Genomic DNA, 27,653 nt, shown 5'->3' on the forward strand with positions numbered 1-27,653 from the left:
AAGTTTATTGCTTCTCATTTTATCAGATGATTTACCATGCACTTTGGCCCCACAATTGAAGTAGACTATTTAAGATCTTAAAATGCAGTACATTTTCCAGGTAAACTGTATCTTGAGACCTTCCTTCCAACCATCACAGTTTTGGCAAAAATCAATCTTAAAAAATAACTCAAAATGTAAGGGGAAAGAAAACAGATGCAGCCTTTCAGTGGGTTCCCAGCCCCAGTATAATCTTCTCTAACTGAGTGGGCTGTTTGAGGGAGTAGGATTTTTCATTTGAACTTAAAGAGTGGTTTTAATAATTACTAAATATATTAGTGCTGTAGTAATACCTCAAGTAACTGAGTATCATAGAGCCACAGTTTTGCTATGAGGTTGGCAAGTCTGAGAGTATATCCTTTTTTTTGGGGGGGGAAGTGCAGGAAGCATTGCTGTTTGTTTTTTCTCCCTTCAATATTTTGTGGGCAGAAAATATTCCGGATGAACAATCTAGAATTTCAGAATGAAGATGATATATTTTTCAAAAATCCAATTTACATTTACCCAATTAAAAACACAAGCAAGACTTCTGCTGTCAGAACAGTCCAGTGACAAGTTGTAAAGTGAGAATTTAATAGGATAAGTGCCAGTTCCTTGCTAAACCAAACCTTTTAACACTTTCAAAAAGATAAATTGTTGAAATGATCTAATATTTAACCATATCAGAAAAGAAAGAAATCCACACATTCACGGGAGTCAAATGATATGATGGTTGCTATAGTCTGGCCTCCTACAATTCATATGTTGAAAACTAACACCCAATGTGCTACTAGTAGGTGGGGCCTTTGGGAGGTAATTGGGTTATGAGGGTGGAGCTGTCCTGAATGAGATTAGTTCCATTTCAATGTCAGGAGGCCACCTGTGCACTAAGAATAAAATGTGCCTTTTTGCTGTAATACCTGAGTATAGTAATGATTCTTGTATTCTTTCCATGTCACCTGCTATTGTTCTACCTCACAGTACAACGAGATGAAAGAATCTTTCTGCTCCTCTCTCAGGGAGGGCTGCAAGGCTATTTTTGGAAAAACACTCACCTCATTACTTCAATTCCTTGTTGTTATGATTCTCTTGTAAGGAGGGCCTCAGCATAGGCCCATGATCCCTTTTCTAATGTCCTGAACCAAATGTATTTAAAATTCAAACTTTTTTCAGATAACCTGTTTTTAGTATGTATTATCCAAACTTCCAATGCGGTCTGAGCTAGCACCTCATAATTGAATACATTAATATTTCTGCAGCGAAATATAGGCATTTTCATAATAAATAAAGACGGTCAGTAGCCTCAAGTCAAATCAGGACATCAGCTTTGCCATTAAATGAGTTTTGGTGTTAATTCTGCAAAAGAACTTTCAGTTTTCTAGGCATTTGAATTTTGAAATTGGGAGTAAGAGAGTGTAGAGTTATATTAGGTTTTCTAAGAGTTCAGACAAATTGATCTATTGGTGGTGCTTAAAGAAAGAAGAGATGGGATGCATTGCCAATAACCTAGAGGGACCTTTCAAAGGGATCTTTAGATACAGAATTTGACTACAGTAAACATGATTTAAGATAAGTGGGTGGGTTGTCCTTGTATCTGAGCTCCTGTCATATAACCTTGAAATAGTCCCGTAGAATGAGTCAGTGGCAGCACTGTTGTCATGGAATCTGAGCTGCCTCACTGTTCTTCAGGGAAAGGGCCCAGAAGTGGGCAGACCTGCCCACTCTGAGACTCACAGGAACATTCCCAGACTAGAATGAAAACCTCAACAAGGCAAGAGTATTAGAGCCAATTGGCATGCTTGCACATGACTCCATGATAAAGTAATGACACAATTTGATTTTTTTTAGGGAATATAAAAACTACCCCCCCCCCAACAAAAACACAAAACCCAAAGTTCCCTTTTTCCTCAATATAGGAAAACATTTTTCTCTAAAGCCCTAATCTTTTGTAGTTTAAAAACTGGGATTGGGAAGATTAAATTCTGGGTTGTTGTGCTGGGGATTATATGCTAGGGAAAGGGTAAACTGTCTTTTAGGTTTGGGGTTGTCGCCAGTGGAGACATATGGAGGTAAAGGCTTACTTGGCTTCCAGGGCCAGTGCAATGATGCCCGCAGCCATGGGGGCCGAGGCAGATGTCCCAGTGTGGTTGTCCGTGCACCGCTGCCTCAGATCCGTAGTGATCTAGAAGACAGAAGTGAAAAATTTTAGGTCTCTGGGGTCAGTGTGAATCACACGGAAGTAGAAAGAAATTTACTCATAAAAGTGGAATGGAGGGGTGTTGAAATAGCTGTTCTAAATTCCTTGTTTCTGCACTCCTATGACCATATCACTTCCAGAGAATTGCCTGTATAAATCAACTTTGTAAATCAACTTTGAAAAGGGAAGGGCTTGGAAACTGGACTCTGCTTCTGTTAAAAGCAGGGTCAGGATTAGGGCAGCCTTTGGCCAGAAACAGAAAGGTTGGGCAAGTTTCTCCTTATGTTTCATGCACTAGACACTCCACTGGTCTCACCCTAGTCCCGGCTCTAGTTAAAGATCAAGTTCTTTCATTACCCCCAACATTTTAAATAATCCAGACATGTTGAACCAGCAACCAAACACTGAGTTAGGCACTGGCAGCATAAAGAATAAAACCTCACAGCCTGGTCCCTTGCTCTCCCACAACTACCTATTTTGTTGGGGGAACCTCAGGTTTTAAGCAAAAGGTACATTCTGACATAGAAGAAATATTTACTTATGGACTTTATGGAATTCATGGAAATGTTACATGGAAGAACCAAGAATTTCTCAAAGATTTAACACAAATACTAAAAACCAGGTCCAAACAGTGAGCTGGGTATGAAATTACAGCACTAAGTGCATGTTTGCACACTACAGAAGGAAATTAGCTATTTCTACATTTTCTTTAATCAAAATATGAGAACTCAATTGTTTTTTCTTGTGGTTTGAATCCAGTTGCTGTGGCTCAGTAACATTCCCATGGGTGGTGCTTCTCAACCGCTGTTTCAGAAACATTTCAATGAGGTAAAAAACTACATTCAGAAACATCTCAATGACCAGTGGTGGCACAGTGGATAGAGCACTGACCTGGGGCACTGAGGTCCTAGGTTAGAAACCCTGAGGTCCCTGGCTTGAGCATGTGCCCTTCTGGCTTAAGCGCAGGCTCACTAGCCTGAGCATGGAATCACTGACATAATCCCATGGTTGCTGGCTTAATCAAGTGGTCACTGGCTCTGCTGGAGCCCCCTGGTCAAGGCACGTATGAGAAGCAATGAACAACTAAAGTGATGCAACTATGAGTTTACGCTTCTCATCTTTCTCCCTTCCAGGCTCTCCTTCTCTCTCTCTCTCTCTCACTAAAAAACAAAACTACATTCAGATTCTTCTTAACTAGAGAAACTAAACACTAAGTCAAGCATGGCCAACATACGGCCCGCGTAATGAGTTTATGTGTCCTGTGATTAAATTTTTAATATTCTGTGCTACTTTAAAATCTCAGCTTCTCAGAAGTGGAAGCATCTTTGATTATTGGAAATCGAGATATTTAAGATAGTGATACGTGGAAAAGAATTCCGCGTGTGACTAATCCAGGGTTAACTTCCAATAATTGGTCGAATGGATTCGCGATACTTCTTTATTTTTAAAAAAAATTCCATTATAAAGATTTACAACTTTTGTACTCGTCTGTACTTGATATGAACTGTTTGACCTTTAGCGGCAATGTGAAACCCACAGTCTTTGAGGCGGAGTTTGCCAGTGTGCACCCAAGGTCAAACAATTAGTTATTTTTGTGGTCAAGTGTGCTGAATCAAGTGGCATTGTAGCATAGACAATAGATGCAGTTGATAACTGAAAACATTTCCAGGCTGTTTTTAAAACAAAATAATTGTTTTATTTGCGATATAACCCCTTCAAGCTCATTCTATTAATTAAATATTGTTTTGATTGATTGCAATACAGTTTGGATATTTATATGGTATGTAATTATATTTTTATTAAAATATTATTGTATATTAAATTTTTTTCACTCACATTTATTCATAAACAAATTACATAATAAAATTTTGTTTAAATGAATCGTTTTTGTATCTAACATTTTTTAATTTTAATATTTCATCCGGCCCATGAAAAAAGTTTTCTTTCTAATCTGGCCTGGGGCAAAAACTGTTGGCCATGCCTGCACTAAGTGATAAGATTTTGCAAACCATTGTCATATCTAAAATTTTTTAAATCCCTTCTTCCTGTGAAGCATTCATTTTTGCGTCCTTGGGACAGATGTAAATCCTATTGGAATGTACAAGGCTGGTAGTCTCATAGCAGTTACTGGAGACATCAATAAAGCATTCTTCTGCATCAAGACAAATATATTCCCCATATTTTACAGGTTAAAAAAAACTGAAGTGGGCCCTGGCTGGTTGGCTCAGCAGTAGAGGTATCAGCCTAATGTGTGGAAGTCCTGGGTTCGATTCCCAGCCAGGGCACACAGGAGAAGTGCCCATCTGCTTCTTCACCCTTCCCCCTTTCCTTTCTCTCTGTCTCTCTCTTTTCCCCTCCCGCAGCCAAGGCTTCATTGGAGCAAAGTTGGCCTGGGCGCTGAGGATGGCTTCATGGCCTCCGCCTCAGGTGCTAGAATGGCTCCAACTGCAACAGAGAAACACTCCAGATTTGCAGAGCATTGCCCCCTGGTGGGCATGCCAAGTGGATCCCGGTTGGGCGCATGTAGAAGTCTGTCTGACTGCCTCCCAGCTTCTCACTATGGAAAAATACAAAAACAAAACAAAACAAAACAAAAAACTGAAGTGAAGGTCATCAGAAAGGTGTAGGAGGACAGAGGCAGCTGAAAAGAAAGTCCTGTATTTCTAAAGTTCCCCCTTTAAGAAGAGTATGAAGATCAGGTGATGTGGCAAGAAATTTGATCCTCACAGGAAGAAAGAGCTGCATCATTCCTTAGAAATAAACCCTCCCCTAGAAATTTCCTCAGTGTCACATGAGGAGGTCCGAGTGGATTCTAATTATTTGTCATGAATCTAGATTGACATACTGATGGATTGAGCATTACAAGAGGCCATCAGTTCTCAATGTCTTTCCTTTGTTCCTGTGATACCTCTACTGTTACCAGATCATCCATACCAGATAGACACCAAAACACAAGAAATGGGAGAAGAAACAAAAATACACAGGACCACACAGATATGGTCATGGGAGAGAGGAGACAAGCCATGAACTTTTTTCTTAAATAACTGAACGGTGTGCAGGAGCCCTGACAGTGTGCTTGGCAGGCAAGGAAGGTTGTTTCTTGATTAATGGACTTTACTGGACATTCTCTGAACCAACACATTGGAGGCTTGCAAGATGTCTGGGTAAATAGAGTCCTACTCACTCCTACATTCAAAAACTTTTTCTATTTTTAATTGCTGACTTTGAAAAGGTATTTCTCATTTTTCAAATAGTGGTAAAGATCATGTTACACAAATCTACCTTCTGAACAACTTTTAGGTGCACAATACAGTGTTGTTAATTATATGCACACTGCCATTCAACAGATCTCCAGAATTTTTCATACTGCATGACTGAAACTCTGTCCATCGAGTAACTCCCCATTCTCTCCTCTCCCTAGACCATGGCAACAACCATTCTACTTTCTGCTTTTATGAGTTTGACTTGTATTAGAGGAATTAAACAGCATTTGTATTTTTTGTGACTGGCTTATTTCACTCAAAATTATGCCCTCAAGGTTCATCCATGTTGCAGTCTTTCTTTTTGGACTACATAATATTCCATTGGATGTATATACCAAATTTTATTCATTCATCTGTTGACAGACACTAAGGTTGCTTCCACCTCTAGGCTATTGGGAATAGCACTGCATTGAACATGGGTGTGCAAATATCTCTTCAAGATTCTGTTTTCAGTTCTTTTGGATATAAACCCAGAAGTGGGACTGCTGGACCATTAAAAAGGTATTTATATTTCATTTGAAATTATGAGTAAATTTGCAGCCTTATTTTCTAAAGGCCTGATCTCTAAATCACTGCATAAATAGCCCAGAAGCAGCCTGTTTCCATGTTTTCAGATACGCTATTGTTGAGAGATGGCCTTGCCACATTCTTCCCATTTTACCTCACTCTCATGGCCGCATTCCTTTGCCAGGTTTTATTTTTTCAATGACTTGTGCCTGGATTCAAGATTTTTCATGATGTCTTCCCACTTGGCTCACTTTGCTTATTCTTCAGCTGCACCAGACACTTTCAATGCACAGAAACCAATCCAGAATAAACACTCCAAGTGTGCGTAGCACTTTGGAGTCTAATAAATAACCATCTCTTGCCAACCACAAATATGAACAATAAAAAGTTAAGGATGTCAAGTCTGCAATAGGCATTTGCCCTATCTATATATAGACAGCAGGCATAGATGCTTATATATTATACATATAAGAGACTTGAACCAAAAGCTACCCAGTGCTTAAAAAACCCAATTTAGTGGTAAATCCTATTAATATAGGCAAGTCTGCAGAATTCCAAATCAGCATTGTGCTTTTCTTTCTTCCCAGCCACTTTAACTAAATGAAACTTGAGTAGTGATCTGAGGTGGAAAGGGAGTGGAACAGGAAGGTGATGGAAAGGGAGAAGGTTGAAAAAAACGAAGAGAAAAGAAACAAAAATATCCTCATTCCTTTCTCATTCTGCTTGAAGTGGAAATTCCAGCTGGGTCATTTCAAGAAGAAGTTACTTCCAGTGGTAAAGATATTTAGGTGTAAATTACCAGAAAGATCTAAAGCAGGGTTTTCATCATTAAGAGATGCCACGGTATCAGAGAATTTTTATGTCTATCTTTAGAAAGAAAAGGCAAAGACCACCAAGGAGCAGCAATCTTGAAGAAAAATGATGTTCCGAAAACTGGAACCACATGGGGTAACCCCATTAATCATAAAGCGTGCATACGAGATGTGACGCTGTAATTTAAAGGGAAAGTTGCTCTCAGTCCACATCATGGGGCAGGAGGGTCCAGGGAGTTTGTATGCAAAAATGGAACAATAAAGCACTTTAAGTTTAGATTCCATTTTTAAAAAATGTCTTGGAATCTGGTTTCAAGCCCAGTGGCGCATCTTGCATGCTCCAAATTCCCTCAATTCACTACCCAAATCAGAAACAGAATTTTCCTTCTCAGATTGCTCAAGAAAATATCATTTCTGTTCATCAGAGTGAAGAAAACAGGAGATGACACTAGGCCCCAAGCCAGATCAAAGCTGTCCTGATCAGCAAATTAGATTTTCAGCCTGTCCCAGGATGAGTAGCAGATGGTTTTTTCTGGACTCCACAAAGTTAAGGATGTCATCTTTATATGGTGAGAAGGGGTGGGTATTATTCAGGTCCAGTCTGGCTTCCTCTGAGAAGAACCATCACTTTTTATCATCCTAAGCTCTTATTTCCTAATATTTCATATTTCATTACATGAGCTGATTGAATCTTTTATTCTAGCCTGTTGATGTAATTCTCCTGGGAATCTCCGTTCAGACTGACTTTGGCCATCAGCGACAAGCCTTTACAGCAACCCTCCAGTTCAGAGTTTTTGTCCCCCTGATATCTTGTCATCTGCTTTCTTTTGAAGGTGCCATATTGTCTCATAGCTGTTAAAAGAGCAACTCAATTGATAGTTTTAAAACATGAAATGATTCTACTGTCTGCTAGGTTGAATTTGTCTCTGGTGTTGATTTTCATTTGAATTAGAAATGTGCCCAAAACACTGTTTCAGACACAGCTCTGAGCGATAAGGAGAGAAATAAAATCTTAAATGTGGCAATGAATAAGAAAAGAAGCTGATTTATTAAAGCACAGCAAAATAAAGAGGAACTGAGGACCAATTAATGCTTTCTGTGTTCAGTGAAGTCACAAAAACTGGTGTAAAATTCAATCATTACTGACAAGCCTACACAAAATTCTACTCCCATGTTGCTATGAGAAGCTATAAATGTGAAGTGCAAGAGTAAGGGTTTGCTTACGAATGTGGGATTGCTACCACTGAAGAGAGATGCCACGTTCTATCATTTTTGCATCTCTGTAATGTCCGCTCAGTGCCCGGCACGGAGCAGAGGCAGTATTGGCTAAGTTGGATTGCTCAAGTCAAGCTCCTTGTACTTCTTCTGTTCTATACTTTAAACTCTCCCACTTATTAAGAAAGACTTCAAGGTCACTTCTTTACCAACTCTCCTAACAGAACTCACATAAACTTAAAAGCAGCTTACAAAAATTATGCAAGTATATGTATACATACTACCGAGGGGCTGAATAAAGCAGAGCGATGCTTCTCGGTCTATTGCTGCCGTCAGCTGCCCTGCTCTAAAGCTACCACCATGAGCAGCTTGCAGTGAGTGAGGCAGTATGTGATACAATAGGTGTGCATGTATGTGTGTGCTTGTGTGTGTATATAAAATGACATTTAATCCCGCAAGAATGCTCTAAGGAAGATCCAGTATTTATTAACTTGGGAAATAGAGGCTCAGAGAGACTAACTTGCCCAAGCTCGTACATCTACAGAAGAGCTGGTAAGTGGTGAAGTCATATCCTGACATGGCACAAAAGAAAAAGCTGAGTAACAGTGTGGTCACCTGTGAGAGTAAGGGTGATAGTTCCTGGTCACCACAAGCAATGCTGGTGGCACTTGGGATCCAGCCCAAGTCAACAAGGTGGGCATAGTGTTTCTCCTTTGGGCCACAATCAAAATTGGAACTTTTCAGGAACAAACTTTCCTTTTCCTTTTTTTTTTTTTTTTTAAACATTCTCAAGAGAATATGTATCAAACTTTCCAAACAAACTAAACACATTTGGATCTGTTAGTCTTTTACACACAGAAAGTAAGGACATTTACCGAATCAAAAAGGGAGACGGCGAGAGGATAGAGAGTAATGGCTGTGTTTGATTAATGAATTGAGTAGTGGGGGCTGGTGGGGGGGAGGGCGCTGTTTCCCCAAAGGAAAACGTGTAGCTGCTGAGGAATAGTAAAAGCGTAAGATAATTTCTCCACATGGAATCGGCAGTGAGGGCCAACCCTGAGATACCCCAGGCAGCAAGTTTGTTTTGAACCCAAATGAATAAAATGATATCAGGAGAGGGTTGTGCAGAGCATGTATTCTCTCAACCTTGGCTCACAAAACCCATCCCAGGAGGAATGCCATGGCCCCTGAATTCCAGCCACTGAGCCAGATTACTAGAGGAAAAAAAATAATTAAAAATAAAAAAAAGGCAAAGGCTCAACTGTTACCAAAGGAAAGAGATAATTTAATGATGAGAGTGATTGGGAAGAGAGGGGAGCTTTATCTCCAAAACAGAACTTGGCAGGGACTTGGGGATGTCGTAAAGGGTTCTAGACTGGTTCTTTAATGGTCTTTGACACTAAGAAAGGTAGTACGTACAGCTTGATCATGTAGCAAGATAGGAAATTGACCCCAGGAGATTTTCTACATTAAATATATTGTCAAATACCCTTTGCCTCTCACCAACCTATCAGTAGGAGTTTCTCTTCAAGAAACAGAACACCTGTCTATTTTTCTGTGACTTTATAAAAACTCCTGAAGCTTCCATCCTTCCAATGTCTGAGAAATCATTTATGCCTGATTACTTATTAAGTTCAGGCTCCAGGAAGGAAGAAAACAAAGCCTTCAACCTCAAGTGGTTCCCATTCTAGCGTGAAAAACAGTCAATATGAAATTAATTGTATAATCTCAAGTTAAGTAGCTCTCAGGATACGAGAGAGAAATTTGAATGGGCTCAGAGTAGAGTATGGTAGAGAGAAGAGCTATTCTAGGGAAGGTGAGGAAGCATAGCCTCTCTGAGAGGAGATTTGAGAACAGACATAATAAATGAAGTGGTTTCTGCCCTACCAGGCATCACCTCTCCCAGGACAGAGTCCTGATCTGAATGTCACACAAAAGGCATAGGCTTGGGAAGTTTGGTGCTGACACTAAGCCACAGGAACTAGCAACTCAGATTTGCAGAATTTTAGGTTTCTATAAGTAGACAGATTGTCTGAGTGGATTATGGAAAAGGCTATTGGCATGAAATTCAAAATAAGTGAGACAAGTTGTAAGAATTAATGGACACATATATTCCAAATACTTTTTTTTTAAATCATCATGGAAAGAACCCAAGGCGGGGGGGGGGGGGGGTTGCAGCAGCAGTGCCATTTTTCATATAGCCCCACATTGGATATCCCCGAAAATCTCCAGGGAAAGACAGCACAGTGATTACAAGACGGGTTTGGGGGTATCTATCTGACTTTGGCTGGAATCTGGACTCTACCACTTACTAGCTGTGTTCCTCTTAACCTTTCCAGCTTTAGTGTTCTCATCTGTATAGTAGGAACCACATCTGATCTTCCTGAGTGAAGTTCTAAGGACACAGTGAGCCAATGCATTCGATGGACATAGTGCATGGCCAAGCACACATTAGAAGGGCAAAAATCTGATATTTAGCACATGCCAATATAGACATAAATGTATTAAATGTTTAACACAAAATAAGGTGTATACAATATTGTTAATAAAAACATATTATTTCATAACATGGCTTTATAATAACCAGACATTTAAACTGGTTTCTGTTTAGATTATAGTGGAGCTTCTTATTAGAGTAATCTTGATATTTTGGGTAATAAGATATAAGGCCATCCCTGATCCAATCTATTAAAGCATATATGGAATACCAAGGTCCACAATTATCCTAATAGCAGTGGCAGGAAACCAAGAGATGAAGACCTAGCTGTGTTTTGAAACCCAGGGCAAGGTTTCCCTGCTTGCATGCCATGAGAAGGCATTTGTTGGGGACCAGTAAAATTTATTTAACGAAAGTGATTTCCCAGAAGCAGAGAGATGTGTCCTCACTCCTGGATCCTCAGCAGCTGCCTTGGTTCAAATCACAAAGGTGCTCTATGAATGAGGAATGACAGCGTGCTCTCCTGGAGAAGCTGCGAATGACAAAAGAAAATGAATGACCCATGGAAGAGAGCCCTGCATACAAAGGGAGACACTGCCATCCCTGTAGCACTCAATCACAGATTCCACTAACAGGATGCGGGCATCTCCGAAGACCACGGGCGTCTGGTTCAAAGCCTGATGAAGAAAAAGGTCCCAGGCGCAACAAAGGACTATTAGTCATTCTGACATCTGGAAGGAGAGAGGGTCAGCTGAACTACAAAAGGCTGATGTTGCTGCCAACTCCATTCATGTTCAAACTGTTAACATGTTCATGATCAAAGTGCCTTTCTTTATGGGGTGGGTAGAGCAGACTGCAGTATTTTATAGATTGGAAAAATAAAGGTGCAACAAACACCTCTATTAACAACAGCTGGGAAAATGACCAGTCTAGCCTCCCAGGATGTAGGATGCTGCAATGACTTAGGGAACAATGGTACCAGCCACTTACTGAGAGGCTCATTTTGCCAAGTGCTGTATGTATAAATACCGTACACTTCAATTCTTATTCCCCTCATGAAAATCTGTGAAGTTGGTGCTGGTTTTATCTCCATTTTACAGATAAAGGAACCAAGGCTTTGTGAAGGTTGATTAGCCACTGAGCATGCTGAAGCTAGAAACTATAGCTTGAAATGGCTACAAAATTTACTCGCCAATTGAAGGTAATTTGGAGATTCAGGCTAACTAAGAGAATCTAAGAACAAGATAAAATTACTAGTAAGTTGCTATAATTACAACAGGAAAGACTAAGTAAGAGGTAGAAATGATGTTAAATACATAGTAAGTCAGGCCTGGGCCGGTTGACTCAGTGGTAGAGCACTGGCCCAGCGTATAGATATCCTGGGTTCAATTCCCGGTCAGGGTACACAGAAATGACCATCTGTTTCTCCATACCTCCCTTTCTTCTTTTTTTCTCTCTCTCTTTATCCCCCCTCCCACAGCTGCGGCTCTACTGATTTGAGAGTTGGCCTGGGCACTGAGGATGGCTCCCTGGCTTTGCCTCAGGTGCTAAAAAAAGAAGAAAAAAAAATTCAGTTGCAATGCAATGGAGCAATACCTCAGATGGACAGAGCATTGCCCCATAAGGGGCTTGGTGGGTGGATCCTGGTCAGGTGCATGCAGGAGTCTGTCTTTCTGCCTCCCCTGCTCTCACTTAATTAAAAAGAGAGAGAGAGAGAAATACTATATATAGTGAGTCAGTAAACAGCAAATAGGGACAAGTATAGGACCTGAATCAAGGATATTATGTCATAGTACCCACCTTCCCTCTCAAGCCCTATCTTGTATCACCAAATGGATCAGTTTGTCCAACCATGAACAGAATCCATGGGAGAATGCTAAATTACCACCTTGTTGGAGGAGTCATAGAAGATATCATAGAATCATAGCAAATAGTGATGAAGGTACCAGTGAGGTCAAGTCTAGGGAGTAAAACTCACATTAGTGATTTTGAGGGCCCTCTGTCCATTTTGTCTTCTCCCACTTGGGACCCAGGCAATCCTTCCTTCCTCCTTGGTATTTTGCCCACTGGATATATTTCACTTAAGAAAGACAACTATGGAACTTAACAATACCCTTTGTTCCCAGCAATCATCCTACAGGGATAAATTGGACTAGATGGGCACATTTACTTGTGAAGCAATGTCAAGTTTGCCCAAAATGCCCTTCAGGCTTGAGGGGTACAAGAAGAGAGAACTCTTATTCCAGAGATTTTTCGTCAGGATTTTCACAATGCAGAATGAACTGGACACTGCCCAATAGCTCTGAGAAACAAGGTCTTCATATTTGAAAGCTGAAGGAACATTCCTAGATTAAAACATTTCCGTAATGAAGGTAATAAACACATCACAGAGGATCATTTTCCATGAAGAAAGCCATGAAACCTCAGAACTTGCTCATCTCTGTATTTTCTCCTTTTATATTTCACTTTGTATAGTGGAGTTACATTTACTGATGATTGATGGAAGTACTTAAAAGCAGACCCATGTGGCCTGACCAGGTAGGTGGTGGCACAGTGGATAGAGCATCAACCTGGGATACTGAGGACCAATGTTCAAAACTCCAAGGTTGCCACCTTAAGCATGGACTCATCTGGCTTGAGAGTAGGCTCAGCAGTTTAAGCACAGGCTCGCTGGTTTGAGCCTGGGATCATAGACATGACCCTATGGTCGCTGGCTTGAGCCCAAGGCCACTGACTTGAGCAAGGGGTCACTGGCTCAGCTGGAGTCCCTCAGTCAAGGTACATATGAGAAGCAATCAATAAACAACTAAAGTTCTGCAACAATGACAAGTTGATGCTTCTCATCTTTCTCCCTTCCAGTCTGTCTGTCCCTCTCTCTCTCTCTCACTTAAAAAAACAAAAAACAAAACCAGACCAATGTATATATCATTCAAACTAGTTATAGGGAAAAAATTGTAGGAAAAGATGGGGATATATGGGGTCTGTATATGGGTAAGAAATTTTATTTAAACCAATGTGCAAAATGTCACTAAATAAGATCTTAAAAAATAACAGAAATCAAACATAAAATCATATAATAACCAGGAATCAATGCAAACCAATGTGAATAAAGAATTGCATGAATGAGGTAGTGTCCTAGCATTGTCATAGACAAGTTAGAGCATTAGCAGAGCAATCGCAACCTGCATGAATTGATCACAGCTGAAAGCAAGGTTTTGGCTCAGATCTAAAAGGTGCAGACATAGCAGCTTAACTCTACTTTAGTAAGAAAAATCCTGAGACAATGTACAAAAGCATGATCAGGAAAAGAGCAAAGTACTAAGGTGTCTGACATTTATAACCAGCGGCACATTGCTGGGCACTCCCAAAGTCAGAGCTTGCGTGAGCTCAGTGGGTCAGGTGGCATGCAAAGAACTTTTTATTTACTTCCTCATAATCTTTGTAATAACTCTACAAGCTATGTACTATTAAATGTTCCCATTTTACAAGTAAGGGCATTAAGACATAACAATTAAGTAATGGTTCTAAAGTTACTCAGCTAGTAAATAGTTCAACACCCAATGAAATCCATGCAGGCCAGTCCTTCATTCCGAACTCTTATGAATCATTTTGCTGTCTGCATAAGAGCAGGCATGTTAGTAAGCAGGAGATCACATGGGACTTCTGTGCTTTTCATTCAGGCAAACTTGGGGAGGGAATATTAGAGAAGTACCTTTTGTATAGGTTTAGCTCCTATTAAATAAATAGAGTCAAAATGGGATTCTGGGTTTCTTTGCATACTTTTGTACCCCCCACCCCGAATTAACTGTCTTTGGAAACCAAAGCAGTGCGGGGACCTCGGGACAAAGACACTGGGCCAAGAGTCAGATTTAGGTTCTAGTCCCTTTTCTGCCACTAACTCATCAGGTGACAATGGATCATTCATTTGTCCTCAACAGAATTGAAGTTTAGTCACATCTAAGGCCAAATCAAACGCTGGAATGTCATGACCTAGACAGGCCCAAACACTTTTTCAATGAAGTGGTAATATGAACAAAATACTTGTGTTGAGTCATCAGCTAATTGGACTTTCTGTTTCCATACATTACTTGTACATATAAATCTGTGATTTTCCCTCTGTATGTCAAAGTGAAAAGGTAAGTAAATAAATTATGGCAGGCATGCTAAGGGCACGTACTATTTTCTTATCGTAGGACTCTCCACTGCTGTACGTCGTGGCCAGTGTGGAAGAACACTCTTCCAGGTACCAAGGCTTCTTTCCACTTTCGGCTGTGCTGCTGATGGAGATGGTGTAGATGCTGTTGGTATAGCCATCACAGGAGCAGTGGTCTTTGCTCCTTCCACCATTTCCTGATGCCCAGACAAACACAGAGCCCAGGCCTCTCCGTCCCTATTCACAAACAGAACAAGTTAAACAGTTAAATGATGGAAGAGAAGAATCACAGACTGTAGGTGACTTGAAGAACAAAATCAACAAGGCAGAATCAAATATTTGTAGGAGAGGTGTTTAAGCTGTTTTTTTGAGGTATGAGGAGCTGCTTTTAGAAACTAAAATGGATCTGGTTGGTTGGCTCAATGGTGGAGCATCAGCCGGGTATGCGAATGTCCCAGGTTCCATTCCTGGCCAGGGCACACAGAAGAAGTGACCATCTGCTTCTCCACCCCTCCCCCTCCCCCTCTCCCTTCTCTCTCTCTCTTTTCCTCTCCTCCTGCAGCCATGGCTCAATTGGAACGAGTTGGCCCCAGGTGCTGAAGATGGCTCTATGGCCTCCACTTCAGGTGCTGAAAAATGTATCTGGTTGCAATGGAGCAAGGGCCCCAGATGGGCAGAGCATCGTCCCCTAGTGGGTTTGCCAGGTGGGACCCGGTCCAGGAGCATGGGGGAGTCTGCCTCTGTCTCCCCTCCATTCACTAAATTAAAAGAAAGAAAGAGAGAAACTAAAATAATACAATGTAATGTAGAGCATGGTGCTATAGTTAATGATATTGTATTACATATTTAGAAGTAGCAAAAAGAGTAAATCTTAAAAGTTCTTGTTGCAAGAAAAAAAATGGTAACTATGTAAGGTGATGGAAGTTATCTATACTCACTGTCATGATCATTTCACAATATATACAAGTACGGAATCATTAATGTTGCACATTTGAAATTAATTATCTACCACGGACCAAGCACAATTCTAAATGTTTTATGTGAATCAGAATGAATTCTTCTAATAGCCCTGTAAAAATGGTACAATTTGTATCTCCATCACACAGATGAATAATTGAGGTAGAGAAGTTTGGTATGTTCCTAAGGTCATATAGCCAGTAAGAGGAAGGACAAAATTGGAACTCAGATAGCCAGAACCCAGAGTTGTAATATTACTAATCATAAATCATCATAGTCATATAATATTGCTTGAAATATTTACATCCACTGTGAAGAGGGGGCTATTGTGCACCCTCATTTGACATATGAGAAACATGAGGTGTAGAGAGGTTATATATTTATTCTGAGATCACGTTGTCAGTGAGTGGCAGAACTAGGTACTGTATCTTTCCTTCTGAAGCCGTACCTCTCCTGTGCATGGCGTGGGCACTAATTACTAAGGGATGGTAATGGATGCTACCAGAAATAAAAGGATTTCAAGATCGAATATATTTAACTCAGACTTAAGCAAAATTAATCAGGTTCCCTTATTGCAGAACTTCTAGGAGTCTTTTTAAAAAGTGGCTGGTCATTGCAAATCTCTAAGGGGGGATGGTGGAACAATCTGAAGTAATTTTCAAACATATTTGACCACATTCACCTTCTTCAGCCAGACCCATGAAGTTTTTCTTACACAGTTGGGAGATGGAGTCGCATTCCTTGTGCCAGACCTTGGTATAAACTAAAAGATTTTCCTAAAGTCATAAAATAATCAAGAAGCAAAGTAGAACCCAAAGATATTGAAGCATAGTGACTATTTGGTTCTATAAGATGAGGTCTTTGGGAGAAAACAGAGAAATAAGCCTAAGTGAAGAGTATTTCTGGGAACAGTTACAGCTGTCTATGAGAAATGTCACCATTTTAAAACTAGAAGGCATACTGGCGGATGCCAGGGCCAAATCTATCATTTTGTAATTAGGAAGTGAGAACCAAAGTCCTACAGGGATGCCTGAGCCTCTTCCTTCCTTCCAGGCCCTAGCCTTCTGGTCTTAGGTATAAGGAAATATATTTAGGATGTTGTCTGGAATTTCTGGAAAAAGAGCCAAGAAAAGAGAGATGACGCAGAATCTAGGGTATCTGTGATAAGCTGGCTCTGACCTTGAATCCTCCAGGAACAGAATATTTATGGCATGATATGACTGACTTGAGCCTAGATTTCCTTTTGTCCTTCAACATGGAAAAATGCACTATGATTACACAGGAATGGGAAAAATTCATGAAGGGAGGAAAAGAAACTTCTGGATGTTATTGCCCTAGATAGCTGGACCTGGTTGACTTTTCCTCAGTTTCCCATAGAACAAACATGAATCAGAAGAAGGTGCAGAAATCACCAAGCCAAGTATTATGTTGACTACTTTGTCAATCCCTAGAAGGAACTGCCCCTTATTATGGTGTGGGTAGCCAGGTTGAAAAACTTTAGTGACTGACTTATATCTAGACTTCAGAAACAGAGCATCATAGTCAGAGAAGAAAGAATGTTCCAGTTCATCACAAAAATGTACCCTATCACATACTGAGGGGCTGCACTGAAGGCCAAAAGCCTGGTTATGCTGGAGCCTTGCCTAACAGGTTCCGCACATGTGAAATAACGCGGAACCCCACCAGGTTTAAATGGCACTCTCAGAGACAATGATTAAACTCCACAAAACAACGAGAAAGCACGTATGGCGCAATCATATTTATATATCTATGCAAAATTAGGGCTGTGCCTATATGTAAAATTCAGAAAAGATCTTTAAAAACTAACTCAATTATAAAGAATAATTAATAAGAAAATATTCAGGAGGCACTTTTGTGTTCACACCCTAGTGACAAATGTATGATACAAAATGATATAGTTATGGTCTCGGTTTAGAAGAGAATATAAGTGTATGAGAAGTTAATAAAGTTAGATGCATAACAATACCATAAAGTAGCAATGTAACAGGACTTAGCTTGTTTGGTAAGATTAGAAAAGATTTTTGTTTTCTTTTCCTACCATTCTTCAGTGACCATGTATGGTTTTAAAAACAAATACACTTATTTCTCTATTAAGTGGAAAAACAAAGGCCATTTCTTTAGAAATAATTTTACTTTATGATCAAGAGGTCCATTTTATACTAAAAAGAACAGAGGCTAACAGTTTATATTAACTTACTATGCACCAAGCACTGTCCAAACATTACTCTGCACAACTCCAGTCCATATCATCATCATTTTAACCGATGAGCTAACCGGGCTCAGAAATGCTCTTCCATGCCAGAGCCACAGCTTGAAATCAGCTGGAACCAAAGCCTGAGCCACCCTTACAGCAGTGTTCTTTGGGGCAAAAAGAGATGTTTGCTATGTTGTTTTTAGGTGAAACTCCAATGTCTTCACTGAAGCCTGCATTAGGATCTAAGAGCAGACCAGCCTCCAAGTTCTCTCCAGATTTGTAGAATCAGAGCTCAGGACCTCTCCTGGGTGTCCTCAAGGGAAGGGATATAGGTTGTTCTAACCCCAAAGTACCCCTAGAACCCCAACCCAAGAAATGCTCCCTCACAACTATGACTATAAATCATTCTATTCTAGCAGCATCCACAGATGACACCACTCTGAAAGACAATGACGTTGCTGAGGAGTTCTCTAAAGATACTGTGGGCTGAGATAACAGTAGATTAGTAGGATAGTGGGCCGCTGCTGCCCTGGAAACATCTCTTCCAGACAGAAGTGACGTTCTTGTATCAGACTGCTAATATGAGGTCATTATTTCACAACTGAGCATGATAAAGGGAAACTCTAAAGGACAGTGTTGGATCAATAGCCCACTCCAAGCACCAGGCCTGCAAGAAGTTGGGGAGAGAGGAGGAGTCACTGGAACTGGTGACACAGGGGATAATAGGAGTTCAGAATTGAGCAGGGGACACACCAAAACACACCAGCCCTTCAGGGAGGGTCCCAGGGGACTTCACACTTAGATCCAGTCTTCTCCTCACTCTCATTTCCTGCCTGTATATTCATACAACTGACTAAACTCTAGCAGAAGCCAGAGGATCAGGGAGACCATCGACAGAGGACACAGATCATATCCCTCAGCATGGAGCACACGGAGGGAACAGGAAAAGGGATATGAAGGGTTGAATGGGAGACATAGGGCATCTTTTTTGAGGACTGTAATGGACTGAAATGTATCCCCCACCTCCAAATTCATATTTTGAAGCTCTAACCCCTAAAGGGACTGTATTTGAAGATAGGTCCTTTATGAAGATAACGAAGGCTAAATGAAGTCACAAGAGTGGGACCCTAATCTAAAAGGACTGCTGTCCTTACGAGGAGAGGAAGAGACATTGGAAATGCACCCGGAGAGGAAAGGTTGCGTGAAGGCCCAGCGAGAGAGCAGCCACCTGCAACTGGAGGAGCCATGCGTCACCAGAACTCAACCCTGCTGGCACGTGAAGGCCCAGCGAGAGAGCAGCCACCTGCAACTGGAGGAGCCATGCGTCACCAGAACTCAACCCTGCTGGCACGTGAAGGCACAGCGAGAGAGCAGCCACCTGCAACTGGAGGAGCCATGCGTCACCAGAACTCAACCCTGCTGGCACGTGAAGGCACAGCGAGAGAGCAGCCACCTGCAACTGGAGGAGCCATGCGTCACCAGAACTCAACCCTGCTGGCACCTCAACTGTGAAGAACTAGGAAAAAATACATTTCTGTTGTTTAAAACCCCCAGTCTCTGTTAATCTGTTATGGCAGCCCTAGTTTACTAAGAAAAGGTGAGAGGAGGAGATAAAGGGTGATCTACCCCCTACCCCAAGAGATACAGAATACATTGCTGCTGCTATTGTTCTAGCCACAAGGTAACCTGACCTCTACGCATGTGTGCATGGTTTATGATTAAAGACCCAGGAATAAATAGACTGAATATGTGGGCTGAAAATGCCATACAGACAGCTGCTAGAGATCTATGAGGTTAATCTGAAGCAATTAGCAAGTCAAAGATTTATTTACTACAGATGCACAGGGGATTTTCATTAGTGTGCAATCGTTAGAAAACCGAAACATATGTGGTTAAAAAAAGTCTGGACATTTTTCCAAAAGTCAAGAGTCATTTAAGAATTAAGTCTTAATGTGGGATGTAGGAAGAAGGGAAGGTAGATATAACATTGTAAAGGGAAAAGAATCTTGAGACACATATTTTCCCAAAATGAGGGAAAATAACATTTTCTAGTTTGGTAAAGTATTGTGATTATTTAAATATGGCTTTGGATGAGAAAAGAAAAAAAAATTCTCCAATTTAATTGAGTGCTAAGTTAAAAGTTAGTAAACTAACTTAAGGCAAAATATATTGTGAAATCCACACTGGACCTATTCGACCAAAGGCTAAATACTCTCTTTCATTGTGTATCCAATTGTGCATGTGTTTCTTCTTATGTATGCCCTACAAAAATCAATTTATAATACCCCGTAGAGTTTTTATTAAAGGCTGGGAAGGAACTGAATTTTTTTGTGGTTCAGGAGGTCAGAAAAGGCTACTTTATGCTAGATTACCAATTAAATTATATACACCAACCCGGGCACAGAGAGTTATAGAGTTTGATGGTGTGATAACTTTTCAGCAGTAAGATGTTATTTGGTATTTTAATATTACTTTCTTCTCCCATATTATGTAGAAAGCATTCTTACAGGGCCATGAATAAGTGCCTGGAGACTTCTTGTAATACAAAAAAAGAAAAATGTGGCTGGACACTCTGCTAGATGCTTTCACATATATTAGTTAATACCAGCAAGTTATATGTGCAAGTTTACAGATGAGAAAACTGTGTAACATTAAATAACATGCACACTAGCATATAACAGAAATATGGTGGAGACAGACCCCTACAAATCTGACTACAACTTACATATTTGTGTGTGGACATGAAGAGATACAATAAAACAAATCTCACTTAACTAAGATATCTTCCAAGAAAAGCCTGAATACCCAGTTTACCAAAACTTCTGACCACTGCACTCCCCACCCTTTTCTGACATTCATCCACTCAGTGAGAAAAGAGCACAGCCATCTATGGAAGTTCTTGCAGATATGGGTCAAGAGAAATGGGCTTCAGGCTGGACGAAGACAAGGACACCTACAATGACTCAGCAGCTGAGATATGAAGAGAGAACTGTTCATTTTTTCAAAGCTCAAGAACATTCTGACTAGCATTTCCAACATAAATCTTGTTCCTTAATGGAGCAGGGTTCATCCTGAAAGAAATAGGTTTGGTCTAGAAGCATAATATAAAGGCAAAACAGTAAGAATAACAATAATGAAACTTGAAGTGTTATTTGTGGTGCTCACACAAAATGTTACATTCCAGAATTCTAAAATGTGTATCGCTTATTAAAGCAATACTTAATAATACTTCAACCATTAGCATCAATTGTACACATGATTCACATGACAATAAAGCCTCATAGGATGATATGAAAAGTAATCAGAAAAGATATACAACCTATAATTGAAAACAAGTCAGGAGCACGTGGTCACACCTCTTCCAATGCTTTGGAGACAATCCTGGTGTAACTTGGTGGGACAAAGTCACCCTTTGGGATGCACCAAAAAAAAAATGCAGTCATGGTACAGATGTAACCAGACATCTGAGAAAGGGCATACCAAATCCTGAGACTTGTTTCTTCAATCGGATGATTTCAGCAAGATAGGGATGGGGATAGGGAAAATATATGAGACAGAATCAGACTCAGGCAGTAATGTGGGCCACTCACACCAAAACCCAAGGAAATTGACTAAGACAGATATAAGATGATTTTAAAAAAGAGGAGACAGGCCCTGGCCGGTTGGCTCAGCGGTAGAGCGTCGGCCTGGCGTGCGGGGGACCCGGGTTTGATTCCCGGCCAGGGCACATAGGAGAAGCTCCCATTTGCTTCTCCACCCCTGCCCCCTCCTTCCTCTCTGTCTCTCTCTTCCCCTCCCGCAGCCAAGGCTCCATTGGAGCAAAGATGGCCTGGGCACTGGGGATGGCTCCTTGGCCTCTGCCCCAGGCGCTAGAGTGGCTCTGGTCGCGGCAGACCCCCCGGAGGGGCAGAGCATCGCCCCCTGGTGGGCAGAGCTTCGTCCGTGGTGGGCGTGCCGGGTGGATCCCGGTTGGGCGCATACGGGAGTCTGTCTTACTGTCTCTCCCCGTTTCCAGCTTCAGAAAAATACAAAATAATAATAATAATAATAATAATAATAAAAAGAGGAGACAAGGCCTCTGAGGGTTAGAAATCTGGTGCTTAAGTGCTGCTTTTATCAAAACAATCCATTCCGAAGTGCAAACTTATCAGACCACAGTACCCTCACCTGGAAAATAAGCATGCCTGACTCTTCTTTGTATGATCTACTCCACCAGTCAGAATGTACACTACAGAGTCCACAGGTTTCACCTGATTTCCCTCCTGCTCTCAGAATACCATATGGTGCTCTCAGAATTACAAGGATAGAGGAACCACTTTCTGTGCTTTAATATCAAGCTGTCATTAATTACAGTTTATGGAATGATTTGAATGCAGTCCATGGCTGGGTAATTTCACTTGTTTCTAATGATGGAAAGTATCAGCTTCCCAAAGATTATTTCAACAGGTAGCCAACACACAAGAGAGTGTCCTCCACCAACACCTGATGTCCAGCCTTCCACTGGCCTAGTGCCTCCCCTCCTGCTGTTCTCAATCTCTTCATGTCTGCCTGAGCGTGTCTGCTGCCAAAGCTAGCCAGGCACCATAGAATCAGATGGGGAGGAACTGTCTGAAAAACCACAGGCTGACTGACATAAACCACTAAAGGGAGTCTTCACCATTCTCATTCTATGCCACTTAGCCTGCCAAAGGATGGCTGATGAGAGAAAAACATTGAAAATGCCAGTGTATCTTTTTTTTTTGTTCTTAAAGTGAAAGAATCAAAGAAGTCTTCTGTGAAGAGGAGTCTACTTCTCCCCACATTTGTCTTCCTGCCTTGCCTCATGTGACTTCACTTCCTCCCCAGCTCAACCTCACTCATCTTTTCCACCCCACATCGTTTTCTGTAGTCTGATTTGATGTAGACGCAATAGTTCTCTAAGCCCTGTATATTGAGCATATTTTTTTTATGTTCTGTTAACTTTTTAATAATACACTGAAATGGTCAGTCACAGTTATTAGGGATGGTATGAATTTTACTGTGCACACATAAAAAGACACTTCCTGAGCATACCAAATGTAGCTAACTTCTGTTTTAAAGGAACAGAGAGCCTGATAAATATAGAATCAGCTGTTGCTGATAAAAATTGTAAGCATTTCTGGTAAAATGACAAAGTTTTAAATACTTTCACTTAGCATATTTTCACAGTACCATTCATGTTCTAGTACATGAATGTTCAGCGTGGTGCTCCGAATTCAGTGAACCTGAAGGTGACTTTAGCTTGGTTTTCTACAAGGATCTGTCAAGTAATATGACCAAAGACTAGTGTAAAGAATAATTAATGCTGCAAATACAAAACTTCTCCAGATCCAGGTTCCTGAGAGAAAGCTACTTTTATGTTTATTGTGTGACTAGAAAGAAAACCCCCCAGAGTTGCTTATCTGCCACAACTGCCAGGATGAAAATTCAGTAGCACGTCAACTAGGCAGAAGCTCAGCAGAATCAAGCCCGTTATCAGAGCTGCCCTCTCTTCCGAAGGGGTGGCCGTGACGGTTTGCACACATAACACAGCTTCCTTTCACTTTATCACCAAAGTGCACAATGATGTGACCCTCAGCTCCTGATAGCAGTATTACAACTGTGGAGATTTATTGTTCTTTGTTTATTTTTAAAGTAGAGCTGAAAAAAGAAAATCAGTTTTCCATAAAGAAAGTGTAGTAGAATATCTAGTGAGAACAAAAAACCAGGTATGTTTAATAATGGAAGTAAATATGCTTTCAAGCAAAGAATTTTATTTCTATTAACCTTTTGATATTCTCTGTGTTTAAAGACTTCCCATAAGAAATGTTTGGAGCTGAATAAAATGCCATAGATACCATTTAAGGCTGGACACATAAGAGGGTTCATGCAGTGAAATTTTAAATGTCTACATAAGGAAACTAATGAGATGACATTAGCAGAACCAGTTAGTGGCAGGGCTAGAATCCAATGATCCAGTCTCACTTCAACCAGCTGATCCTCACTGACCAGTCCTGACACTCAGCATTCTTAAAAATGCTTAGCAACATGGTTAGGGAAACACTGCTTAATTAACACAGTAGATTAGAGGGGAAAAACCCCCAATCCCCTTCCTCCCCTATCCATCTGCTAAATCAACAATCCTAAAATAATTACCTGCCTTTTATTTTCTGTCCAGGCCAATTCATACTGGTGAAGCCCCCATTTTTTTTCTCAAAGCTTAACTGCCTCATCTGACTCCCTTAAGCCTCAGCAAGACTTTGGTTATTTACTTCTGGTCACTCACACAGTCTTCTGAGCAGTGAGCCCCGTTCCAGCCATTTTCCCACAGTGTAGGGACTGCAAACATGGGCTAAGAAAAAGAACAAGCAGTTTAGGTGTTCCAATTTCTCATTCTAAGCAGCCAAATAAAAGGTACATGGGGAGCCCTGGCCAACAGGCTCAGTGGTAGAGTGTCGGCCTGGCATGTGGATGTCCTGGGTTCAATTCCCAGTCAGGGCACACAGGAGAAACAGGGTAGCCAGTGCTTTGCCACCCCGCCCTCGCCCTCTTCTCGCTTCCCATCCTGCAGTCATGGCTCAATTGGTTCGAGCATATCGGCCCCAAGAGCTGAGTATGGCTCTGTGTAGCCTCTGCCTCAGGCAGTAAATATAGTTCAGTTGCAAGCATGGCCTCAGATGGGCAGAATATTGCCTCAGACAGGGGTTCTGGATGGATACTGGTCAGGGCGCATGAGGGAGTCTGTCTCTATCTCCCCTCCTCTCACTTGGAGAGGAAAAAAAAAGTACTTGTGAATCTCATATACTCTCTGAAATAAGCACAACCAATAATTAACAGTACCAACACAGCTATTCTCAGTGTAGCCAGAATCCCATCTAGGGGAGAAAAAAAAATAGACATAACCACCAAAAGTTTCTACATCTTGGACCTTCACAGAACAAAGGCAACATCATCTCAGACTTTCAGGAGATCGAGTTTTGAGAAACTGAGGAAGATATTTCCAACACCAACTTTAATTATTGAATTTGAAACTGCCCAGAAAGATACAATCACATTTAAATTCATTTTGAAGAACTTGAAAAATTCTTTTTATAGAGAATAAAAACATTATCAAATTGGGTATAAAAGGAATTTATTATAAATGTTTGGGAAGACACTTAGAAAAGAGTATAGAGCGATACCCCAGCAATAATAAAAAAGTTTATAATCTTTTTAAACTTAGTTTTAGGTGACAAAATGCCTCTCTATGGACAGGATCCAACTGCCATCTCAACTCTGAAAGGGTAATAAACATACTGTCCTTCTCCAAAGTCCACCATGGGGCTTGACTGTCACCTCTAGTCATGAAGCAATAACCTTGATTTTTTTGTGAAGTAACTAATCACAGAGAGAAAACCAGCCCTCTACATTTTCTTTCCATTAGCACAATCCTGATTTAAAGCAAGTCATATTTTGAAAAAAAAATACAATTAATATGAGACTTATACTGGTTGCAAGACTCTTCAGTAGATATTCTGGGGTCTTTAACAATGCATCACATGTGGTCCTACCTGAGAAGGAAACCAGCAGTTGGACTGAGCACTTTACAAGTGAGATTTGTCAGCCCTCATGACAGCTTCATAAAGTATTATCATAGTCTTTTCTCAGGGAAGCGGAAGCTCTGATAACTTAGTTACTTGTCCCGGTCAAAACTCCAGAGAGACACCCAATTGAGAGATCAACCCAGGTCTCTGCAACCTTAAGGTCAGTGCTCTCTACATCACCACAGGCTGCATCCAGGGATGAAGAGAGAGAGAGAGACAATACAGTGGTGAAGTTCAGAATATGCCAAAGCAGTTGCCTAGATGATAAATCCTCTAGGAGTTCAGAGGAGAGTGAGAGTCCTGTTGCCTTGTTCATTTTCGTATAACCACTGACTAAAAGCTGAGGGTGCAAAGACAGGCTCCTGTGATGCATTCGACAGGAGCAGCCAGCACACAGCATGCTGGTGAGGAGCACAGGCTCGGAAGAAGGCAGACCCAAGTCAGAAACGTCGCCATGCTTCCTAATGGCTAGGTTGTCTACTTTGCCAAGAATTAGTTTCCAAATCTTTAAACTAGGTTAAGTTCGATAAGAAGTATTCTGATGCTCAATTTCAGTGGCTATCAGAATTAAAAATCAGAATAATGTTTACAATCTTCAATATTGTTTGGTTGCTTTCATCTTAGATGAGAACTTTAGGCTCAGATTAAGTAAAAAAATAAATCTACTCTAACAGTCATATATACTTTGAAATCATTTGATATTATCAACTCGGTTCAATTTATCCTTGTTTAACACGGAATGGCCTTTCGTTTCCAGTACCGCCATGTTTCATTGCAGAAAATCGATCAGTCTGTCCTCCCCATAAGCTTTATCAAATCTATGTTTAGAATCACAGAAACTCAGAACTAGAACGGATCTTAAGTTGACCTAACCAAATTCCTGTATCTTCCCTCTAACAGGGGCATCCAGGCCCTATGAGAACAATCCTGTGATAAGGACTTCACTTCCTCCCCACGTGGCCCAGTGGTTACTAGAAATAGAACAAAACAAATTTCATAAGAGGACTGACTGCTACTGTTATCTGGTTAATCCATGGGTAGAACACAGGGATTTGGAACAGAATTTGTATAAGTTATTATAAACTATTTACAGAGAAAAACTAAAACTGAAAACAAGGTGATACCCTGGCCAGTTGGCTCAGTGGTAGAGCGTCGGCCTGGTGTGCAGAAGTCCTGGGTTCGATTCCCAGCCAGGGCACACAGGAGAAGCGCCCATTTGCTTCTCCACCCCTCCCCCTCTCCTTCCTCTCTGTCTCTCTCTTCCCCTCCCGCAGCAAAGGCTCCATTGGAGCAAAGATGGCCCGGGCGCTGGGGATGGCTCCTTGGCCTCTGCCCCAGGCGCTGGAGTGGCTCTGGTTGCAACAGAGCGACGCCCCAGAGGGGCAGAGCATCGCCCCCTGGTGGGCGTGCCGGGTGGATCCCGGTCGGGCGCATGTGAGAGTCTGTCTGACTGTCTCTCCCCGTTTCTAGCTTCAGAAAAATATAAAAAAAAACCCCAAAAAACAAAAAAACAAGATAAGTCTTTGACATTTACACCTACACAAAGCTAGAAGAGATCTGTGCTCCTGCCCATAGAAGTGCATCACATGTCTCAATAACAGAGTAATCTAAATCTGACACCTGGATATCAGATAACAGAATATGAAGATTACAGAATATGAAATTTCATATGTATTTATAAAGACATTTATTTCTTTGTTTCCAAAATGCATAATTTAATATTAGGTCTACTTGGGAAGTCACTTCATACCTTGTTAAAACTCTTAAACAGAGTTCTACCAGCATGTAGAAAGGATTTTTAATACAAACCTCAGAGTCAGTTTTCATTAAGCGAAACCAATACAAAATAACCTCCCTTGTTTATCATTGCCTACCCATATATCATTCCAAAGTTTTACAGCATTTGCCAACAAATTTAACAGCAATCTGTCATTTATTAAAATGTAAACTGGTACCAATCTTGCTATAGCTGGGTGTATATCAGATAAAACCATATCCCTCCCACATGGAATTGGTTAATTTGATTATGATTGTTATTACTGCTTTTATTATACAAGCTCATTATACCATTTCTTTCTCTTGGTGAACATATGCCTTTAATATAAGGGTGGGGAAATGTATGTGTGTGTGCACGCACACACGAACACATGTGTGTATCAGAGACCATCTGTGCTTGCAAAGCAACCTTGTGCTTTCAACAAATATTCTAAATATCCAATCAGTTGTAAAATCTGGTGAATCAAAAGAAATTGATGATAGCAAGGGCATATACTAACCAGATCTCATAAGAGACTCAAGA

At 40.8% G+C, this 27,653-nt stretch overlaps 1 protein-coding gene across 4 annotated transcripts in view; it reads right to left on the reverse strand.

Moving 5' to 3' along the window:
* Nucleotides 1–27,653, reverse strand: part of PCSK5 (proprotein convertase subtilisin/kexin type 5) — a 458,607-nt gene that overhangs the window by 251,171 nt on the left and 179,783 nt on the right. For all 4 annotated transcript variants that reach the window (XM_066257063.1, XM_066257062.1, XM_066257065.1 and 1 more), the window contains exons 8-9: nt 14,627–14,839; nt 2,100–2,200 (exon numbers count right to left, since the gene is read on the reverse strand). In XM_066257063.1, coding sequence (XP_066113160.1) covers nt 2,100–2,200; nt 14,627–14,839 — 314 coding nt within the window. The remainder of the gene's footprint in view (nt 1–2,099; nt 2,201–14,626; nt 14,840–27,653) is intronic.

The sequence above is a fragment of the Saccopteryx bilineata genome, chromosome 2 (genome assembly GCF_036850765.1).
Source record: "Saccopteryx bilineata isolate mSacBil1 chromosome 2, mSacBil1_pri_phased_curated, whole genome shotgun sequence".
Lineage (NCBI taxonomy): Eukaryota > Metazoa > Chordata > Mammalia > Chiroptera > Emballonuridae > Saccopteryx > Saccopteryx bilineata.